This window comes from Rhipicephalus microplus, unplaced genomic scaffold (genome assembly GCF_043290135.1).
Source record: "Rhipicephalus microplus isolate Deutch F79 unplaced genomic scaffold, USDA_Rmic scaffold_14, whole genome shotgun sequence".
Taxonomy (NCBI): Eukaryota; Metazoa; Arthropoda; class Arachnida; order Ixodida; family Ixodidae; genus Rhipicephalus; species Rhipicephalus microplus.
This window is the reverse complement of record NW_027464587.1, coordinates 35,222,148-35,241,721: the sequence shown is the minus strand read 5'-3', so window position 1 is coordinate 35,241,721 and position 19,574 is coordinate 35,222,148. Positions and strand designations below refer to the sequence as shown.

General features: G+C 42.6%; 1 protein-coding gene across 1 annotated transcript in view; it reads right to left on the bottom strand.

The window, feature by feature from the left end:
- LOC119181110 (uncharacterized) overlaps positions 1-17,684 on the bottom strand; it is a 165,457-nt gene extending 147,773 nt beyond the window's left edge. The window contains exon 1 of the mRNA XM_037432291.2: positions 17,454-17,684. Within this exon, the coding sequence (XP_037288188.2) occupies positions 17,454-17,499 (46 nt within the window). The 5' untranslated portion in view covers positions 17,500-17,684. The remainder of the gene's footprint in view (positions 1-17,453) is intronic.
- Between the last annotated feature and the right edge of the window lie 1,890 nt (positions 17,685-19,574).

Genomic DNA, 19,574 nt, shown 5'->3' with positions numbered 1-19,574 from the left:
GTTTATGCAATTTTTACATCATGGTTAAACCATTGATAGTTCGGCTCTGAGGAGATGTTATTTTCGGTATACAGTTTGTTTCGACTTCCTTGAATTTGTCTTGAAACAATCGCGATTTTTCACTTTCAGATCTATCTTGAAATTCATTTCAAGAGGCTGCAGCAAATGGTGCTAGAGTGGCAGTCATTTTCCACCATTCGCGCGTACGTAGATGCTAATACACTTCTTTATTTTATTTTGTACGGTGTGTATCAGTGCAAACGGGCAGTGCATGACATTATTATCCCTTATTACATCAAGCACTCGACTTTCAGTGAATAATGGGTGATTTGTCATTATTGTCAAAGCGTCCTTATTTGTCATTATATTCAAAGCGTCCACGTCACCTTTATCAGGAAACTCTCGCACTGCAGAATTCATTACCCAATCAATAACGCTAATCTTCAACACGTCACGTAATATAAATATCTAGGCGTATTTTTACTGCTGATTTAAGGTGAAATAAACATGCCACTTATCTTAGGAACAAAGAGGTAGGAACATTAGGTTTTCTGAAACATACCATCAGTAGTTTACCACAAAAACTTAGAGAGCAGCTCTATTTTACACACGTCCGCAGTATACTGGAGTATGCGTTCGTCTGCTGGGACCCATATACTAAGGAACTTATAGATGAACTTGAAAAAGAGCAGAATAGAGCAATTAGATTTGTCCTTGAAAATTACCACAGGATGCTTAGTGTGACACAGAGCAGAAAAACATTAAATTGCGATCTTCTTGAAAACCGTCGTCGAAACCTCAGATTAAAATTCTTTCATAGTGTTTATCATTCGAGAACAGGGATTATCAGGCCATTGTATTTTCAACCACCCAACTAAGTTTCTCAAAGACGTAATCATCACTTAAACATACGCGAGATTCCTTTTGGGCGTGACGCTTTTCGCTACTCTTTCTTTGTTCGCACTATAAGAGAATGAAACACTCTGCCACCGGAAATTGTTTTTATTGATTCAATTGGTGTTTTTTTTCATGCTTTATGAATGTTTTTATGTGTTTGATTATATGTACTGTGCCCTCCCTGCTGTAATGCCTTATGGCAAAGCAAGTAAATAATAAACATATAAAGAAAATAAATAAGTCTAGTATAATATTGCCTCTTATTGGCTTTTGCAAAACTTGTGATAAATGGTCAAACTGCAGATGTTGCAAAAAATTAACACATTCAGATCTATTGCTCTTTTCTTTCAGAGAAGAGTTTGAGCAGTCGAAAGCCTCCCCCTGCTATCAAAATGCATTTCAGATGCTGGGAGAAAATTGGTTCTATGGCAGCAATAAATAAATGTACAAAGCCTGACCAATTGCAAGGTGGGCGATAGCAAGCAGCAATGACACACTGCGCATGTCGAATAGGCGCGGCAATTACAACTAGTTCCAGGGGAGTATCGACTGATAGATAGAAAGGTTTATAATCTCCTTACATAGCAACGATAACTCCGTCTCCTCGAGAATTGTTTGTGTCTTTGCGAAATATCATAAAAGACGGATACAGAGCAAGTTCACTGTTCGTGACGTCACTGAAAAGTGAGGTTTTGGTAATGGCTACTACATCAGCAGAGCAAGTATGCATCGGTGTCTTTAAACTCTCTGTAAGTGCGATACACGCTGCAAAATTGGCGAAGAGTAATGACCCTGCGTTTGAAGATACAAAATTGGGTTTTTCTCCAAGTTTCTGTCAACATGATTGGTTGCGTGTAGAAACTTCTACGACGTTATTATTATTAGAATCATACCAGTTGATGGAGCCTTTCAAGGGCAGATAGTTAAACGTATAGACAATGGTTCAGTTCCTTCGCGATTGCTACTGGCATATTCACGCAATTTTCTTCGAGCCAAGTGTACCTTGGGTGGAAAATCTTCTTCTATCCATACTTTAAGCAAGTTGAGGTTTTTCAGTTTGGGGGCGTTTTGTGACACTTCTGTTTTTTATTTGAAATGGAGAAACGTAACGATGGTAGGCCTAGGAAAGCCGATGCGGTGAGTGCGTTTGATGTCGCCAACGTCGGTCTTCAAGTGGGTAGAACAAAAATCTTTCACGACGGCTTCCGATTCGGCACATCCCTCCTGACCATTTTCAGGTATGCCTTTAATTATGAGGTTGCTACGCCTCTTTCTATTACGGATATGGCCTACTACATTATGTACCTAAACTGGAGTGTCTGCGACCTCAATCTGTTCGTTTACCCATTCTGATATCCTCCAGACTCGTAGCGTCATTCTTATTCTCAAAGAATTCTTAGACTAATAAGTGCGCAAAAAAACTTACACCAACGAGCAATACCGCCCCGCACATGTGGTGCGAATGCACAACTGTTAACGAACACAAGGTCATATTGTCAGGAGTAACTCACCCCACATGATAGCAAGTGCTTGTGGAATCTTCAAAACAAAGGATCGATTTATCCTCCACTGCTCATTTTTGATAGGCTCTGATCTCATTGATGGTCATGACCGTTTTTTTTACTACTGTAAAGTGTACTTTTCTTCCTTGGCTTCAGCTTGGAGGTATACTATCAATGTTAGTTTTTAGCGCCTCCAATAGGACTGCAGAAGTGCACAATGTTTTGTAAGAACCCCGCCGTGGGAGACATTTGAGGTGCCGGAGCTCTTCTTACTTATATTTTTAGTTTCGAGTGAGCCTCACGTTTTCCATCACCAGTAAATTCACCAAAATACGCATAGGATGACCTGTCTGGAGAACTCACGTGCGTGTGCACGGGGGTGGGGAAAGAAGGGCGCTTTCTCCCCCTTCCTTGTAGTCGGCTAAGAGAAGGTGTGGGTGCGAAGTCTGCTCCATATAGTGACTTGATAGATAGAGGGGTGCAGCGAACGTCTATTAGTGTACGTGATCTGTTATCTCAGCTGCGGCGGCGTCACCGAAAGACTTGTCGTGAAAGTGCCTTCTGCAGAGCCGCGAGTTAGCGCTGGCGTCTTTTCCCATTTTCGGCTTTACCAGCCCATTTTTCTGCCTTTTTTACATACAGGGTAATGATGAAAACTTACAGTGGAATGTTTTACATGCGTCTCGCACCGAGGCATCGAACAGTACACCAACAAGCTGACGCTGCTTCCAGTAGTGCACCGCGGTGGTTCAGCGGTTACGTTACTGGACTGCTCACTGGAAGGTCACATGTGGGATTTCGGCTGCGGCGGTCGCATTTTGATGGAAGTGAAATGGTGGAGTCCCGTGTACTGGGAGATGCCAGGGCACGTTCAATGATACCAGATGGCCGACATTTCCGGAGCCATCCACTACGGTGTAATCATATGTTTTTTTTTTCTGGACGTAAAACTCCAGATACTTTGTTAATAATATACTTAGCCTTGCTGACTAAATTAAGCACCACACGCTGAGAAGTGAATACCCCGTATCATGATCACACCGGAAAGTTGCGTTCAAAAAGCACTATGCTGCAAGGCGTGCCAGAGCATCTTATCTGTGACGTCAAAACGATGGCTGCGCCAGCTTCTTCAGTGGAGGCCCTCCACACCAAGAGTTTTTTGATTTTTCAGAAGCAGTGTCAAGCACTAAAGTCACTCTGTGGCAGAACACCTACGCACTGCGGCAAAGGTCCAGGATCTATTTCCAATCCAAACCAATAAAAAGTGCGTCACCACTACCAGCTTTTCGCCCATTCGCAGACTTGACGAAGCGTAGTCACGCGCAAGATCAAGTAGCCCTTAGGAGAAGGCTAACTACGCTCAAGAATGCGTTAAGACAGTAAATGAACCAGGCCTAAAATCTTTTATTCAACGAAAATAGTTATGAAGTATTCGTGAGAAGTCGCCTAAAAATACTGAGAGCGTTTCGGAAATTTCTGGCAGAATTCCTCCTTACGCAAGACAGGGCCTCAGCGCCTCGCGAACGCTTCCTGCATGTGACTGGAGTTTGTGCGGCGCCACATCGGAAACAGCTTGCTGACGGAACTCGCTGCAATATCTCAACTCTCACGACAAGTAGATAAAGCACAGAGAAGAAAGTAAGTTTCCGGATCTCACTAACAAGATTCTACTGCTGCTGGTAAGCTTTAATGTTTACTTCAAACACAGGTGTTATCGACGGATTTCCAAATGGATCTATGAGAACTTTACTGACGGGAATTGTGGGATGCCCATGTTTGCAGTGCCACAACCTCCTTGAGTTTCATGGTGACTTCAGCCAGCTAACAAAAAGCTTCACAGCTCCGCTCTAAAAAAAAAATCTAGTGAAAGTGCGCAACCTTTTAAAAAACGTAACAAGATTATTCCGAAGACTACTCTGCTTGTTTCTAGGTTGTTTGTAGGCCTTAGCTGCTAGGTGAGGCAGGTCATCAGATCGTTCCTAGGATTTAGCGTAGTGATGTCAAATTTGTGATGCACTGACTTCCTCGCACACTGTCTTTTGAAATGAAGACGTACCAACTATAGCTCATTTCTCGGTCATTGTTTGCTGATAATGATAGTTATTTGCGGTAGGCCGCATAAAATACGGCTTGAAAGAAAGCATGGAAGATTTTATGTGTGGTGGCTGCAAATCATTTCGCAACACCTTGATTTATATGTGGGGTTTAACGTCCCAAAACCACCATATGATTATGAGAGACGCCGTAGTGGAGGGCTCCAGAAATTTTGACCACCTGGGGTTCTTTAACGTGCACCCAACTCTGAGCAAACGGGCCTACAACATTTCCGCCTCCATCGGAAATGCAGCCGCTGCAGCCCGGATCATTTCGCAACACCAGTGCTCTTACACCATGACATCGGCCTGTTGTGATCAAGTCAGACTGACACGTTTTCAAAATACCTTGGACTGCTTGAGCGCACTTTTTCTTATAGGAGTGGTTAATCGGCAACAGCCAAGGCGCATTCGCTAATCTGACGGAGAGATAAGCTCGAAACTGAGCGCGACCGTTGTGGCTGCTTTCCACTTCGCTGCATCCGCGAAATGTGAGTGTGGCTGAGTGAAAGTGAGACGGCGACCTCAGAGCTCAAAGGCTTCGCGACTGTTTTGAAACACCATGCCGTCACAAACAGCTGCTGATAAGAGGGCTCCTTGGGAGAAAGCACGCAGCAAGGTCAACGCCCAGAGGATAGTGACCAGTGGCCGGGTATCGCTGCATGTTGCGCCGCAGCGGTCGCACTTCGATGGTGGCGTATAGGTCCGTGTACTGCACAATATTAGTGCACGTTAAAAACACCATATGTTCAAAATTTCAGGCGCTTTCCACCACGGCGTCCCTCATGATGGTTTTTTTTTGGTTGTGTGACGTAAGGCTCTAGATAATAACATCTTTCGTGTTATTTCTTTTCATCCTGTTAATTTAATGCAAACTGCGAACAGCTTTAAGGTGCAATTGCACTTGCCAGACAGTAAATTCTAGAGACACAGATCACCATATGAAAATATCTGGTATTTTAATGCGCCGACGGCTGTCTAATGAGATCTCATTTTCACTAAAGACTCACAGAGATCACGCAAACCCTTGTCAACCGAGTGGGCACAACTGATGTTTACACCAGGGGTTGCTACTATCCGAACGGCTCGCTATTTATGCAATCAACCATTGCTCGCTTCGCAACCTAAAATAAGCTGTCATCACCTGCATTTGCACATAAATCCGGTTAGAATAAAATAGAGCTGAGTTAGTTGATAGATATTCAAAAGAAAAGGCCTGCCAACAAGAACAAAAAATCAGTTAGTACACCACATACGCCAATTAGCAGTCCTAGACCACTTTGAGATGTCCGTTCTTGTGCTCACATCTTCATGACATCTCTGTTAAACATTATTAAACATATTGCGCATCATCATCGATTACCACGTCACGTGAGTGAAAAATCAAGCAACGAACGATTTCTTAAGACAATTTGCGATCACCTTCCACTTCATTGAATCGGTGTTAATAAATTCACTTATAGAATACTCTCCTCTAAATATTAGTGGACAACTGGAACATGCATCCTAAACAAACGCATGGTTGAAAAGCGGAAGAGTTGAAAAAATTGTTTTGCCTGCTTTCATTCAAATGTCTCTTTCAAGGCTCCCTTAGAGTCCAAAAGAGCACAAGAGACGACCGGCTGCGCTTGACTCTTCTTGTGCAATTGAGAAGTTTCACTTTCCAGCACTCTGTTAGCAAGCAGATTTGTCCAGGCTAGCGCTTTTTCATCTATATTTGGCTAAGAGAGCACCTTTTCATTTGTCATACAGACTTTACTAGGATATAAGCACATAGCCACAGTCGCCATGCAACATCACTTACGCAACGTGTAACATTCGTTTCAAATATCTAATCAGAAGTACCCAGCCTAATTTGCGATATTCTCTGCCGAGGGGGCGATAACAAAGGCAGTGTCACTGTTAGTCTAAGTGCGGGAACGAATTGTATAGCATTCATATTTTATGGAAGCCGAACTTCAGTGCTCGACTGACTGTCGGTTATCCATACGAGATATTACTAAAAAAACACAAACACACACACACACACACTCACGCACAAAACCAGTATTTTCGACTGCAAACGTCTTTAGAACTGTACTTAGGCAGAGCTGGGATCTTGTGATATACACTGTGTGACCTCTTGTATAGGTGATAAACTATCATACAAAATTTCGCCAATGCGAAGGAAAGACTAAGGTACTCTCAGTAATCAAAGAAAAGTGAGTACAATTTGTTTGAGGCATATCGTAATACTAATATATAAAACTTACTTATTTATTTATTTCTTCGTTATTTAAGTATTTACACAAACTTTATTGCTTAATGCACTAAAGCGTATACAAGAATACACAGTAATATATCTAAAAACAATGAGAATAACGCAAACAGGTAACATAATAGCGTCCTGTGAATATCAAGGTAAAACTATGAGAACATAGAAAAAAGAACGCAGAAATACCATTTCCAACAGATCAGCATATTTCACACATATGTGTTGTGGATTTTGGCTACAAAACTCTGCGATGGGCATGAATAAAGAGAACTACGTAATGAATTAAAGTCTTCAATCAAATGGGGGAAAAACTTAACTTGGACACATTAGTTCAAGCGTAGTAGGGCCGGTAATCGAAGTTGTGATATCTTGTCGTCGTTGACTCTGGGGTGAAGTTTCTGTATTCCTTGTTATTTGACAGTTTAGCTGTGGAGTAAACGATGCTTAGCAAGAATTTTAGAGACTCTATTCGGCAAAGCGAATGAGCTGGAGTTATTGCAATGAAGACAGAGTAAAAGAGAGCGAGAAGACGCAGTTGTAACGATGACATATGAGCCTTACCGCCTTTTTCTGGACTGCTTCCAGTTCTTGAATCTCGCACTGCTTATACAGGATCCAGACAACAAACGTGTTCTCAAGTACAGGATGAATTAGCGATTTATATTACAGAAGCTTTGTGTCTCTCGTTGATTTAAATAGAGTGCGTCCTAGATAGCAAACTTTTTTCAATGCTTTGTTACATATATAGTCGATGTGCTTCGACCGTGACATATTGTCTGCAAAAATTACACCGAGATGCTTGCATTAAAAAACAATACTGACAGGAAATTATCAATAAAGTAATCAAAAACAGAACGTGATTTAATACAAAAAGACATAAGCATTTTTTCTTACAGTTAATGCTCATCAGCCAGGTTTTGCACCAATTGCAAAATCCAGCAAACGACCCCTGCAAGCGCTAGTGGTCACTGTTCGTTTCGATGACTTCGTACGAAACGCAAATCGTCGGCATAAAAACGAACTTGAGGAGAGGTGTGGGCAGGCAAGTCTTTTATAAAAAGTAAAAAAAAAGTCAAGGCCTGAAACGTACCTTTGTTGCACTCTAGATGTTACAATTCTAACAAAAAGAGTTTGTCGATATACAAGAAACAAAGTGAGATCGAGACGACAAAAAGCTTGATATTGTTTAGTATTACGTCGAGATTTACCATGAATGCAATATTGTGTCAAAGGCCTTTGCGAAGTATATGAAAATGGTGTCAGCCTGTTCACCATGATCAAGGCTAAGCAAAATATCATGCGTGAATTCGGCGAACTGTGATATTGTGCTAAAACTACGTCTAAAACCACGTTGTCTGTGAGGTAGTAATTCGTTTTATTCCAAGACGAGCATGATGTGTTTAAGAATGATATGTTCTAACATAATGCATGACTGAGAAGGGAATACTATTGGTCTATAGTTTATAAGAAACTGCTTAATATGGACACATTTAAAGAGAGAAGGAGGAACATCAGTCATCTTCCAAGAAAGATACAGATTTGTTGAAAATGATTGTTAAATATTTGGATGACCACAGGGAGAAGTGAACTAAGAATGCATTGTGTGTACCATCCAGGCAAATGCCTTTTTTACATTGAATTTCAAGAGAAGGTTCAGAATTCGTTATTTCTTTAATACTGATTGGTTCTGAACGAAGAATACCTGTCAGAGAATGAATAGTGGTGTTTTCAGAAATAAACACAGACTGAAAATAGGTCTTAAAAAATTAGGTATAGCTGACGAGTCAGTAATGACGTCATCGTCTATTTTGGAAGAAGCCGAGTCAGCATGAAGCAAACTCGAACACCTAAACTTGTGTGGATTTGTACTTAACAGATCCGGCAACTGAACACGGTAACAGAAATCTTTCGCTGTTTTCATCATTGAGTAGAGTTCACACTTACCCTTCCCCAACCTGTCTAGGGCATTGGCATCTTTAGATCTTCGGGAGTGCCTTAGCCGGCGAAAACGACGAGATACGTGTAAGGGATCACTAGTAAAAAAACTGGACTATCACAGACGAAGTGCATCTAACAACTGAGCTTGTTGAAACGTACAGTATGTTCCAAATAGCCCACAAAAAGCTTTTCTCTATGGAAGTGTCGTCAGCACTAATGAAATCAGGGAAGCTGATAAAAGTATAAGGTTATTTGAACGTAGGATAGCAAAGTGTTAACAAGACACCTTTATGGTTGGATAATCTTTCAACTATATCGCAAGAAAAGTTGCAGATAGCTAGATCTCTACTTAAGAAAACAACGTCTATGATAGCATTGAGCCTACTTGGACATAAGACGATTTCAGAAAGCCGAAAAGATAAATAAATATTTATAAATTCATAAGGTATTGCAGAATCACGACCCGTTGCAGTCAGAGAAGGCCAATAGATGTCAGGAGCGTTAAAATTTCCCATAAAGATCAATCTTGATGATGCAATAGTTATATCGCACATGAAATTGGCAAGGACATGAAGAACTTCAAGGGATGATCCGGGTGAGCGATACACAACGCTGACTACAGTACACTGATTATTATTTAGGTAGACCTTACACCAGAGGAATTAAGTTTCAGGATGCGAGGGTAGCAGTGAGAACCAGATATCTGAGTGGATAGTGTGACGACGCCGCCAATGCCTTGTGCCCTCCTGCCCTATACCTACGGCAATAAAACCGGGTGGAGTTAACTCAGAATTGTAAATGGTACAATATTGATTGATTTGTGGAGTTTAACGTCCCAAAACCACCATATGATTATGAGAGACGCCGTAGTGGAGGGCTCCGGAAATTTTGACCACCTGGGGTTCTTTAACGTGCACCCAAATCTGAGCACACGGGCCTCGACATTTCCGCCTCCATCGGAAATGCAGCCGCCGCAGCCGGGATTTGAACCCTAAATGGTACAATAAAAATAAAGCCATGACTCGGTGATGACAATGATATGAGGAGAACACGTTGCGACAAGCTACAGTGAATCTGGAAGCTTTTTAGCAATACCACAAATATTGACCTTCAGGAATACCAGGTCCTCATGCCGGCTGTGTTGCGGTCATGTAGGGCATAAGGTTAAATTAAAAGATGCGGAAATAGGAAATCGACAGTAAGGTGCTCGATATAAGACGTTCAATATTGAGTTTTAGGTGTCAACCCTATTATAACGTACATTGCCAATGAACACCTCATCATATCTTAACTTCATCACAGAGCCCGCATTGTGGAAGGTGAAGCCTCCCAATTTTTTTCATATATGTTTAATACGTGCAGAAAAGTCTTCTGAAATAAACACGTTTGAGCGTTTCAGTTTATGTGCATTCTTTAAAACAACGGCTTTCTCCCCGGAGGTAGAAAGCTTTAGAACCACAAATTGTGTATAGTCAGTACGTACTCTTCAAACCCTGTGGAGACGTTTGACTTGTGGACAGGTAATCACACGAATTAGGCTCCTTTGGTTAACGACAAAATATTCTCTGTTTTTATAACGAGGTAAACGTTTAATTCCACCACTAGAGCACACTGTGAATGATTTCTTCAAACAAGTCTTGAGCAATGGAAAGCTGTGACGTAAAATGCCAGCATCATTTTGATGTTACAAAAGAAAAGTATACAAGTCCAGAAGCTAATTATACTTATTTTTATTTGTTATCTAGTAACAATCATATGCTCCGTCCTCTGTCTGCGGGGCAAAGGCCTCTCCCACGTTCCGCAAACCAACCCGCTTGTGTGCTTGCGGCTGCCACGTTGTACTCGCAAACTTTTTGACATCATCAGCCCACCTAACTTTCTATATCTTCAAAGCGCGTTTGCCTCCTCCTAATATCAAGTCTGTTACTCTAAAAGGCCAGTGGTTATCTTGTGTACACGTTATATGCCCTGCACATGTCCATTCCTAATGGTAACTATGATATCGTTAACACCCGTTTGCTTCCTGACCCACGGCACTCTTTCTTTGTTTCTCAAGGTTACCTGTATACAATTGTCATTTCTGGTGCTCGCTGTGTTGTTTTCAACTTACCGAGTAGCTACGTTTAACTCAGGCGATTCAATCTCCGCCGTGAAAACTGCGCTTAAAAACGCTGTTGCAACTGCTAACATGGGACGACGAATACTACTCAAGCGCCTTTTGTTCTCGATGGCGTTCAGTGTTTATTCACTGATGGGGTCTTTTTTTGCAAAAAATCTGAATTTAATACCATCAGTTTCTTTCGAGAAGTATCAGAGGGCTCATTCTAACCGAGCATCATAAACATAGAAATCGATAGAAAGTTCTGATTTTGTCGTCTCACGTTCTAAATGCGAAGCTTTTCTTAGCGAACTCCGGCAACTTTGAGCGTATCTATCTATCTATCTATCTATCTATCTATCTATCTATCTATCTATCTATCTATCTATCTATCTATCTATCTATCTATCTATCTATCTATCTATCTATCTATCTATCTATCTATCTAGCGGCCTACGACTTTTAGCTCTCCGGGCCATTTTAATAATGATATCGATACCAAACTTGGTATGTCATAACATGACTGTATGAAGAACATATTTGACTAGTCATAGCATGAAAATCGTGACACGTGTGTCATGAATGTTATGATTTACATTTCGTGGTTCTGCCGCTCTTGCGGTGGTTTCATTCACGTGGCATGTTGCAAAACTGGTATGGCATGACATGATTGCACGACGAACACAAGCGAATGACCCTTACATGAAAATCACGACATGCGTGTCATGTAGCAACATGACTACATGCCACGCTCATGATGCACTCGTGGCCGCTTCGCTAGCGTCACATATAGCAAATTTTATATTACTGTACGTGAATGAATGACCAAGGTATGTGACTGGTCGAAACATGATGATCATGAGATGCGTGTCATGTAACAACATGACTACATGCCACGCTCATGATGCACTGGGGGCCGTTTGGCTATCTTCACTTATAACAAATTTGGTATTACGGGACGTGAATGGATGACGAAGGTGTGATACTGGTGCAAGCATGATAAACATGAGATGCGTGTCATGTAAAAACATGACTGCATGCTATGCATCATGATGCACTCTCGGCCGTTTCTCTAGCTTCTCATGTACCAAACTCGGTATTACGCGACGCGAACGGATGACATAGGTAAATGACACAAACATGATAATCAAGACATGCGTGTCATGCAACAACATGACTACATGCCACACTGATGATGCGCTCGGGGCTCTTTCGCTAGCTTCACATATGCCAAACTTGGTATTACGTGACGCCAATAGATGACGAAGGTATGTAACTGGTGCAAACATGATAACCATGAGATGCGTTTCATGTGCGAACACGACTACATGCCTCAGTCAAGGCACCCATACATTTCGACGTGACGCAGTGCGTCTGTTCGCCAGCGTTCATTTCGTCGCGTCACGCCTGTGTTGCTACGCCAGGCGCCGGTCCTGCCGTTACGTGCAGGCGCGCTCCGCGCTGCGTTGCTTTGACGCATGCGCGTTTCAGCGCATTCGGTGTCCCTCCGTCCCGAAAAGTGGGAGACGCATTGTTGTCTGGGTAACGCATCGGCGCGAAATGCAGCATGTCGCATTTCGTGCCGGTTACCGTCAGGCCACTCCAACGGAGGCTGGTCGCTCCTGGCGTCAGATTATAGAGTACTCTCGTTTTGCTAACGTAGTGGCGCTGTGCCCAGAATACACGCACGTCAACGCTACTTTGGAGTATAATGGGCCCTTCATGAGGCACTCGCGGCTGTTTTGGTAGCTCCACGTATACTAAGTTTGGTGCTACGTGACGTAAGTGAATGACTAAATATTTGAATGGTGCGAACATGATAATCCTGACACGCGTGTTATGTAAAAACATGACAACCTGCCACGGTCATAGCGTGCTCACGACCGTTTCGCTAGCTCCACATATACTAAACTCGGTATCACGAGACGAGAATGGACGACGAAAGTAAACAACGCATTTAAACATGATAATCATGACACATTGATTGATAGATATCTGGGATTTAACGTCCCAAAACCACCATTTGATTATGAGAGACGCCGTAGTGGAGGGCTCCGGAAATTTCGACCACCTTGGGTTCTTTAACGTGCACCCAAATCTGAGCACACGGGCCTACAACATTTCCGCCTCCATCGGAAATGCAGCCGCCGCAGCCGGGATTCGAACCCGCGCCCTGCGGGTCAGCAGCCGAGTACCTTAGCCACTAGACCACCGCGGCGGGGCATAATCATGACACAGAAATCATGTATGGCATCATTTACCTTCACATCGTAACGTTGTGCTGGTTTTACATATCAGCGCCCCTCATTCGTGCTTCGCATATCATCGATTCCCACGGTACGTGGGATCTGCCAATTTTTTTTTTTGCGCCGCATTTTCAAGCACAAGCATGGTTCTGCTCGAATTCCCCACTGAAAGACTGAGTTCCAATTCCACTTGGTCATGCTTTTGTTTCTCATTGTACACGAGAGCGGTGCCGTGCAGCGGCAGCGGCTAAGTGCGCTTTCTAAATTGGCTGTTGTTGCGATTTCTAACACCTTACTCCTTAAAAAATGACTGCGGCGACACTGCACCCAGTATGTCCAAATAATTGCTGTTTCACTAAATGTGATGTCGAGAGATTTTCGTTGTAAACCAAAATGCGTATCATTGCGACGTAAAGATACCAGCGCATCATATGCTGGAAGTGCCAGACAAAAATGTACGAAAAAAAAACGTGTATTGCTCATTTGGAATAATGTGACAAATACAGAGCTGCTTTGTTTCGAAACAGTTCGATATCAGGGACTTCCTTTTTTCTTGTGATGGTGACTATACAAGACCTTCACTCAAATGACCTGGAAGTGGAACTCACGAGTGAATTAGGGTAAGTAATATTTTGGTGTTTGTGTCCGAGTAAGGGCGCTTGAGAAAAAAAAATGTTAGTCTGAGTCGGAATGAGCCTGGTTGAGGAAAACATTTTTACTCCTAGTCAGAGTGAGGCTTAAGTGCAAAGTATATTTCTTGAGCGAGTCTAAATGAGGTCCACTTTTGTTTTTCTACCTTTAGTCCTATCTGTAAATCACTAGCATTAGTGCTAGCCTTTTATTGGCTCACATTTACGCTCACGTCTAGTGACAGATGTCAACGCGCTAAGCTCATACACCACCTCCGTATTTATTGATCAGAGGGATAAGAGACATGCTGGGGCTATAATTTGGAATCAACATATTTGCACAACGCAAGACAACAAGTAGTTATGGTGTAGCTACTCGGCGAAATGTCCTCACAGTATTGCAACCACTGACAACTGGTGCCTGGAGCTACAAGGTAGAAAAGCGCTCTGTTGAGTATACTGATTGTGTCAAACATTAGCGTCAAAGACACCATGACCGTTAAAGCTAGAATGATAGCTAGTTTTACTCTGATGCACTAGATCGGCTCACTAAGACTCAGATCAAGCCGTCAGTCTGAGTCTGACTTCAGCTGAGCAGTATATTGACGAGTTTCAGTCCGAGTGAGTCCAGCTGAGAAAAAGTTTGGTCAGTATTAGTCCGAGTGAGCCCCAAGTGCAAAATATTATTGTGCGTCTGCGTGAGCTATATCTTTTTTTTTTTTTGCTTTGCCAACCTATGATGAAGGGCTCAAGTTTTTTTTTTTCATGTGATGCTGGCTCATAAAAAGTGGAATGTATTTCAGTTTAAGGCAGAGTCATATTAAGTAACATAATCAATGTCGGCTTTTTCCATGATACGAAAAATGGCAGGAATATTTTTGTAATGGTGTTTTTGTCCATATGCATGTGGCACTAAAGCCTTAAATATATTTAGGATCGACGCAGGTATGTTACGGCTGCTTTTTTTTTTTCTGCAGAAAATGTGTGATCTTATTCAAAGAGGGACACGGGCACCTCGTATACCGCAAGATATTTAGAAGCTGCTTTAAAAGCTGCTTAGTCCAGCATTCGATCTGCCTACCGCACTCTGCACTGAGTTACACTCTGATACTGTACACGCAATAGAAAGGTATACCACACATTCTTTTGCTGAGCAATGACTTTATACTAATCTAAAAAAAGCCGTCGCTATAGTTTCTTGAAGCATAATGCCGTATCTATAAAAACTCTTTCTTTTCAATGCTTCTCACATCTCTCGTTTAATTAATACCTGAACTCGTTTTTATCTGCTACGTACAAAATCTTCCACTTTTCTGAGTGGCTCGCTACGCGCAAAAACTTGCCGCCTTTAATCGTCATGTTGCTTGGAAGGCGTTGTCTTCAAACAGAAATGGCTCATTGATCTGTCTGAAGCATAGGTATAGAATAGGAATTATTCAGAAATTTTCTGCATGGTTAACTCGAACGCTCAGCGATGTCACCTCGACCGGCTGCCACTGATGGCAGCGCCACCAAGCGTTGGATGTCGTATGTTGGTAGCAGCTGAAGAGAGATCGATGAAGAGCGGGTATGTGCTTGAAACGACACCATACTAAAGAAGCACAATATTAGTGACTTTCCCTGAAGGAAGGGCGGAGCCTTCTTTTATTGTTCCCAGTATTTCAAGTGTTTTTTATCTTTTGATTTCTATTTACTTCTAACATCATCGAGGCGCTTGAGAAACAATGCGCTTGAATGTCGATAGCGTTTGTGATGTTGCCGGCCATACGCTTAGGTACGACAGAGTACGATTACCGCAAACCCTGCCCCCTCAAGTGATCTGTACTTATAATGATTTTTTGTAAATTACAATATGATTTCTGATAGCGCCACTCTCTCCCCAAGAAGACGCTTGATAAAGGCGGAAACACGTAAAAAATATGCGGTTGGCGATGATATTCCCGAAGCACAAGCCATGACGTCACAGATATTGATGGTGTCTACAAAGGCGTATGGGAGTTCTGATCAGTAAAAATGCAGCATATTGTTCCCTGGAGGGCCATAGACTTGACAAGCTAAGTTTCCAAATATATAGCTGAGTTTATGTAGCGAAAATACGACAGCTACGCTTTGAAATCTGTGACGGGATGGGGCAATATTACGGCGCGAAAGTTTTAAAAAGGCAGGTTTCACCATGGTTTTCTCCTTTGTTAATGAACATACGATGACATGAGAGTGTTCATAGTACTACTGATCAATGTCAGTCCATTCAATTTTTAATTTTGGCGTCCATTTAAAAGTTAATGTGCGCTCTTGCTACTTCGTTGCACTATTCACTAGATCACTTGAACGAGACATTCGCTGATGGAAGAGTATGTGCTGTGACTTGTTGTACTATCTGCGAAGCTTGCATGGTTGACAAGTGGTGAAATATATTTCCACTGAACAAATACGCGAGCAGTCACTAAAGCACTCCTTTTGAAAATTTTGTATGAAGTATTTGATTCAGACATTAGAGCAGCTTTTGCAGAGGAAAATTGTCTGCAAATTCTCCGTAACAAGGCCACAAGGTGTGACTGAAAGGGGCATGGAGAGCCATCTGGCTTTTCATAACGGCTTATTGTCCATAGCTGACGTAAAGTATTTACGAAAATGCCATAGCCTTGTTTACCTACAGTGACTACGTCTCTGTAGTGCTTCTAATATTAATTCATCATCTTCATTTTTGTGCAGTTTCAGTTCACTGTACGACGGTCGAATGCCTCTTCCAATGATCGCTACTTTTCTTTAACATGTACAATCTGATTCCAATACAAGGTAATTGCCACACATGTAGTCTCTGAACAGCCAGTGAAATATGCAAAGTTTACGTCGTAGTGATATTTCATTTTCTAAGCTGATTAAACTGAATATAACGACGGTGTAAATAAAACCATGCTTCATAGCCTGGTATAACGTTACATTTTTACTGCTGAGCTGAATATATCAAACATTTAGATGATTTTTGTGAACTACACGCTGATAATAAGCCATTTGCCAGAATTGCACTAAATTTCTGCTCAATGAAAAAAAAATAATTTGTACAAGCACAGGCAATCAGTAACACACAAAATATTTAAATATAGTGATGAGCGACGCAAAAGGGACTTCATGTCTAGGACAAATTGTGAGGTGCTGCACATCCCTCTGTTACCTCAGGCTTTTTACCTCGTCTTACCATTTTACCTCCTCTGCGAATACATAACGAAGTTTCACTGTGGAGCATTCGCTCTCGTTAGGAGGCTCAAACAATCTTGTTTGCGAGCTGAATACAGGATGCGGACAGAGCCGTAAACGTAACAACGGATGTGCTTTCAGAAACGTATGTGCGATAGTTTAGTCAAAACGAGGCCTTCAGTTTCCCATCAAGTTAACGTTTGTTGTGCCATAAACAAAGTAGTGTTAAATCTTTGCTTTGCTTAAGGTGACGCGCAAACTTCAGAAAGGCCACAAAGGGGCATTACGTCCTGGGAGTGGCCTTGCTGCAGATAAATCACGATAAACTATCTGTTTCCAGCTTGATTTCTCTCCATTTGCTGTGATGAAAGAAGGCGTAGGAGAGCTGACTTTCAAGTCAGTAAAAGTTTCTTCAATCAAACGCGCAACTAAAGCTCATCGCCGACGTCAGTTTTCGGATTGGTTCACTGGACGTTTAGGTTAAGCCGAAAGTGCCGACTCTACATATGAGATGTCACTGTCAGTTAGTGGTACAAAAATACACATTGTAATCGTGAGAATGTTTGTCGATGTTCCGGACAGGCTAGCCATGATCTCCTACCTGCTAGCGCAGCGGCTGCGCAGAGCAGCACGATGACGGGCTTCATGGTGAATGGCGACGGCGTTGCCTCCAGCACGAATGGTAGTCACATCCGTCAGTGCCAAACAACACAAGAATGAGTTCCCCCCTGATGACACCCAAAGGCTGGCGGTTCTGGTCGTTGTCCCGCAATGATGATTACGGAAGAAATAAGAGATTGTTGGTGAGACGCGACGGTGGCGATGCCACAACAGTGCGCGTATGGTCTGCGATGGCGCCAAAACGGGACCTTATATGCCTCCTTGCCCTCTCTCTTCTGAAGGAAGAGGGGGGGAACCGATGAGGGAGTTGTAGGTGATACGGCGCTCACTTGGATGTGTTTCGAGCAGTGGAGAGGAACGGCAAGGCCGAAAGGATGGCTTTGATAGCAGAAATTTCTGATAAACGCTTCAGGCAAAGGGATCTTTCATTCTGGCGAAGGAAAAGTGGCAGAGGGGCCAGCCAGTCGTTTGAAGCACATGGAGCTCGACGGAACCAGTTAAATAGGATTCATTGTCCGATCCTTTTGCGGTCTTGCTGTCCTCTTCTTCGGGACAGAAGAAGGAGGACCAGAGTTTCCCTTGGATTCCTGTCACAGGGAGCTCTGCTTAGGAGTCGCGTATCAGTCAATCTCTGTGGAGTGGGGGCTGCTCGAGTGTTTTGCGGCTTATCGTGCATGCGTCGCCGCAGCATCGGCCGCTATCATGCACGGGCAGCGCTTGAGTCCGTCGCGTGCTTCTTTCTTCGATGATAAAGCCCTCAATATCCGAGCAGGGTGCCCTTCTTCGCTTTGGTTTCGTCATTGCTTGGGTCCTCCCTTGGCTTTTCGGCATGATTGTCTTGTCACTTGCCGTTGCACTGTGCGGACGGTGATTTGGCTTTCTAATCATCAACATCAGCATTCTTCAAGAGTATCTGAAACGAATGCGTAGTTTACGAAGGAATAATTCTGTGAAAGTGACACAAGGGCAAAGTTACTTCACAAAATGTGTCTGAACAGAGTGTAACAGACAAACAATTAAATGAAACGCTTTTCAAAACTGATCTTGTTCTTGCTTGCCTCGCAGCCTTTACGCGTATCCGTATGCATCACACGGCTCAGAGAACGTTCGATCACTCAGCATTCACACGAGGAACAGAGAAATTACAGGTGCCGTCCTGTACGCGCTCGCCAACTGTACCATACTTACAGCGCATGCAGTGCCTGATTGAAAGGAATCCAACCTGCGTCCACTGCGTAATTATTTATAAGTTCAGTGGATTGACGCGTATTAGTTGGTTTCGCAATGTTCTGTCTGATTTCATAATGAAAATGCACCGTGAACAAAACGAAAAAAAAAGAAACGGTTCACAAGTGCAAATGAGAGGACTGATTGGTACTGAACGCAAAACAAGAGGCGCACACACAGCACTGAAGATGAAACAACACGCTGCACGTGCCCCTTTTGTCGTCGCTGCTGTTTCCACAACGACTAGGACAGCTCGTATTGTTGAGCTGCTGTGCCGTCCTGGTTCACGAAGATTTACACGGTGAATATGGCGTGTGCTAACACCTCCACTTCTCTGCCATACGTATTTATTTATTTATATTTATTTATTCATGCAAATACCTGCAACACACGTGAAAAAAAAATGTATTACAGCTGGTATAATCCAAAACGAATATCCACGACACAGTTAAGATAACAAATCAGGGGAAATACCTACACTATGAACATAGCTTAACACTCTCAAAAGGTGCAGAAAAAAACAAAAGCACAACACATGAATAGGTAATGTTGAAGCGAGTATTAATCAATAGTACTTGCTAGGGCAAAAGGCAAGCTACTGCTTATATACGTTGGTACGATGTGTGTATTCTCGAACATTTAAAGAGTGATCCAGATGGGCTGACCTGTAGGCACGATCAAGAATATATAATTTCTTCCTTAGGCCTGTTGGTGAAATGAAATTATGTAAGACAGTTTTGGAAGTGTGTATTCTCATTTGTTTTGGAAAAACAACCACCCAAGATTCGCTCAGACGTCAGAAGAGCTGTTTGTAAAGTCGCAGCTCAAGCACACAAATTGTGTTGCACACTCTTATCGAATGAGTTTTCATCTG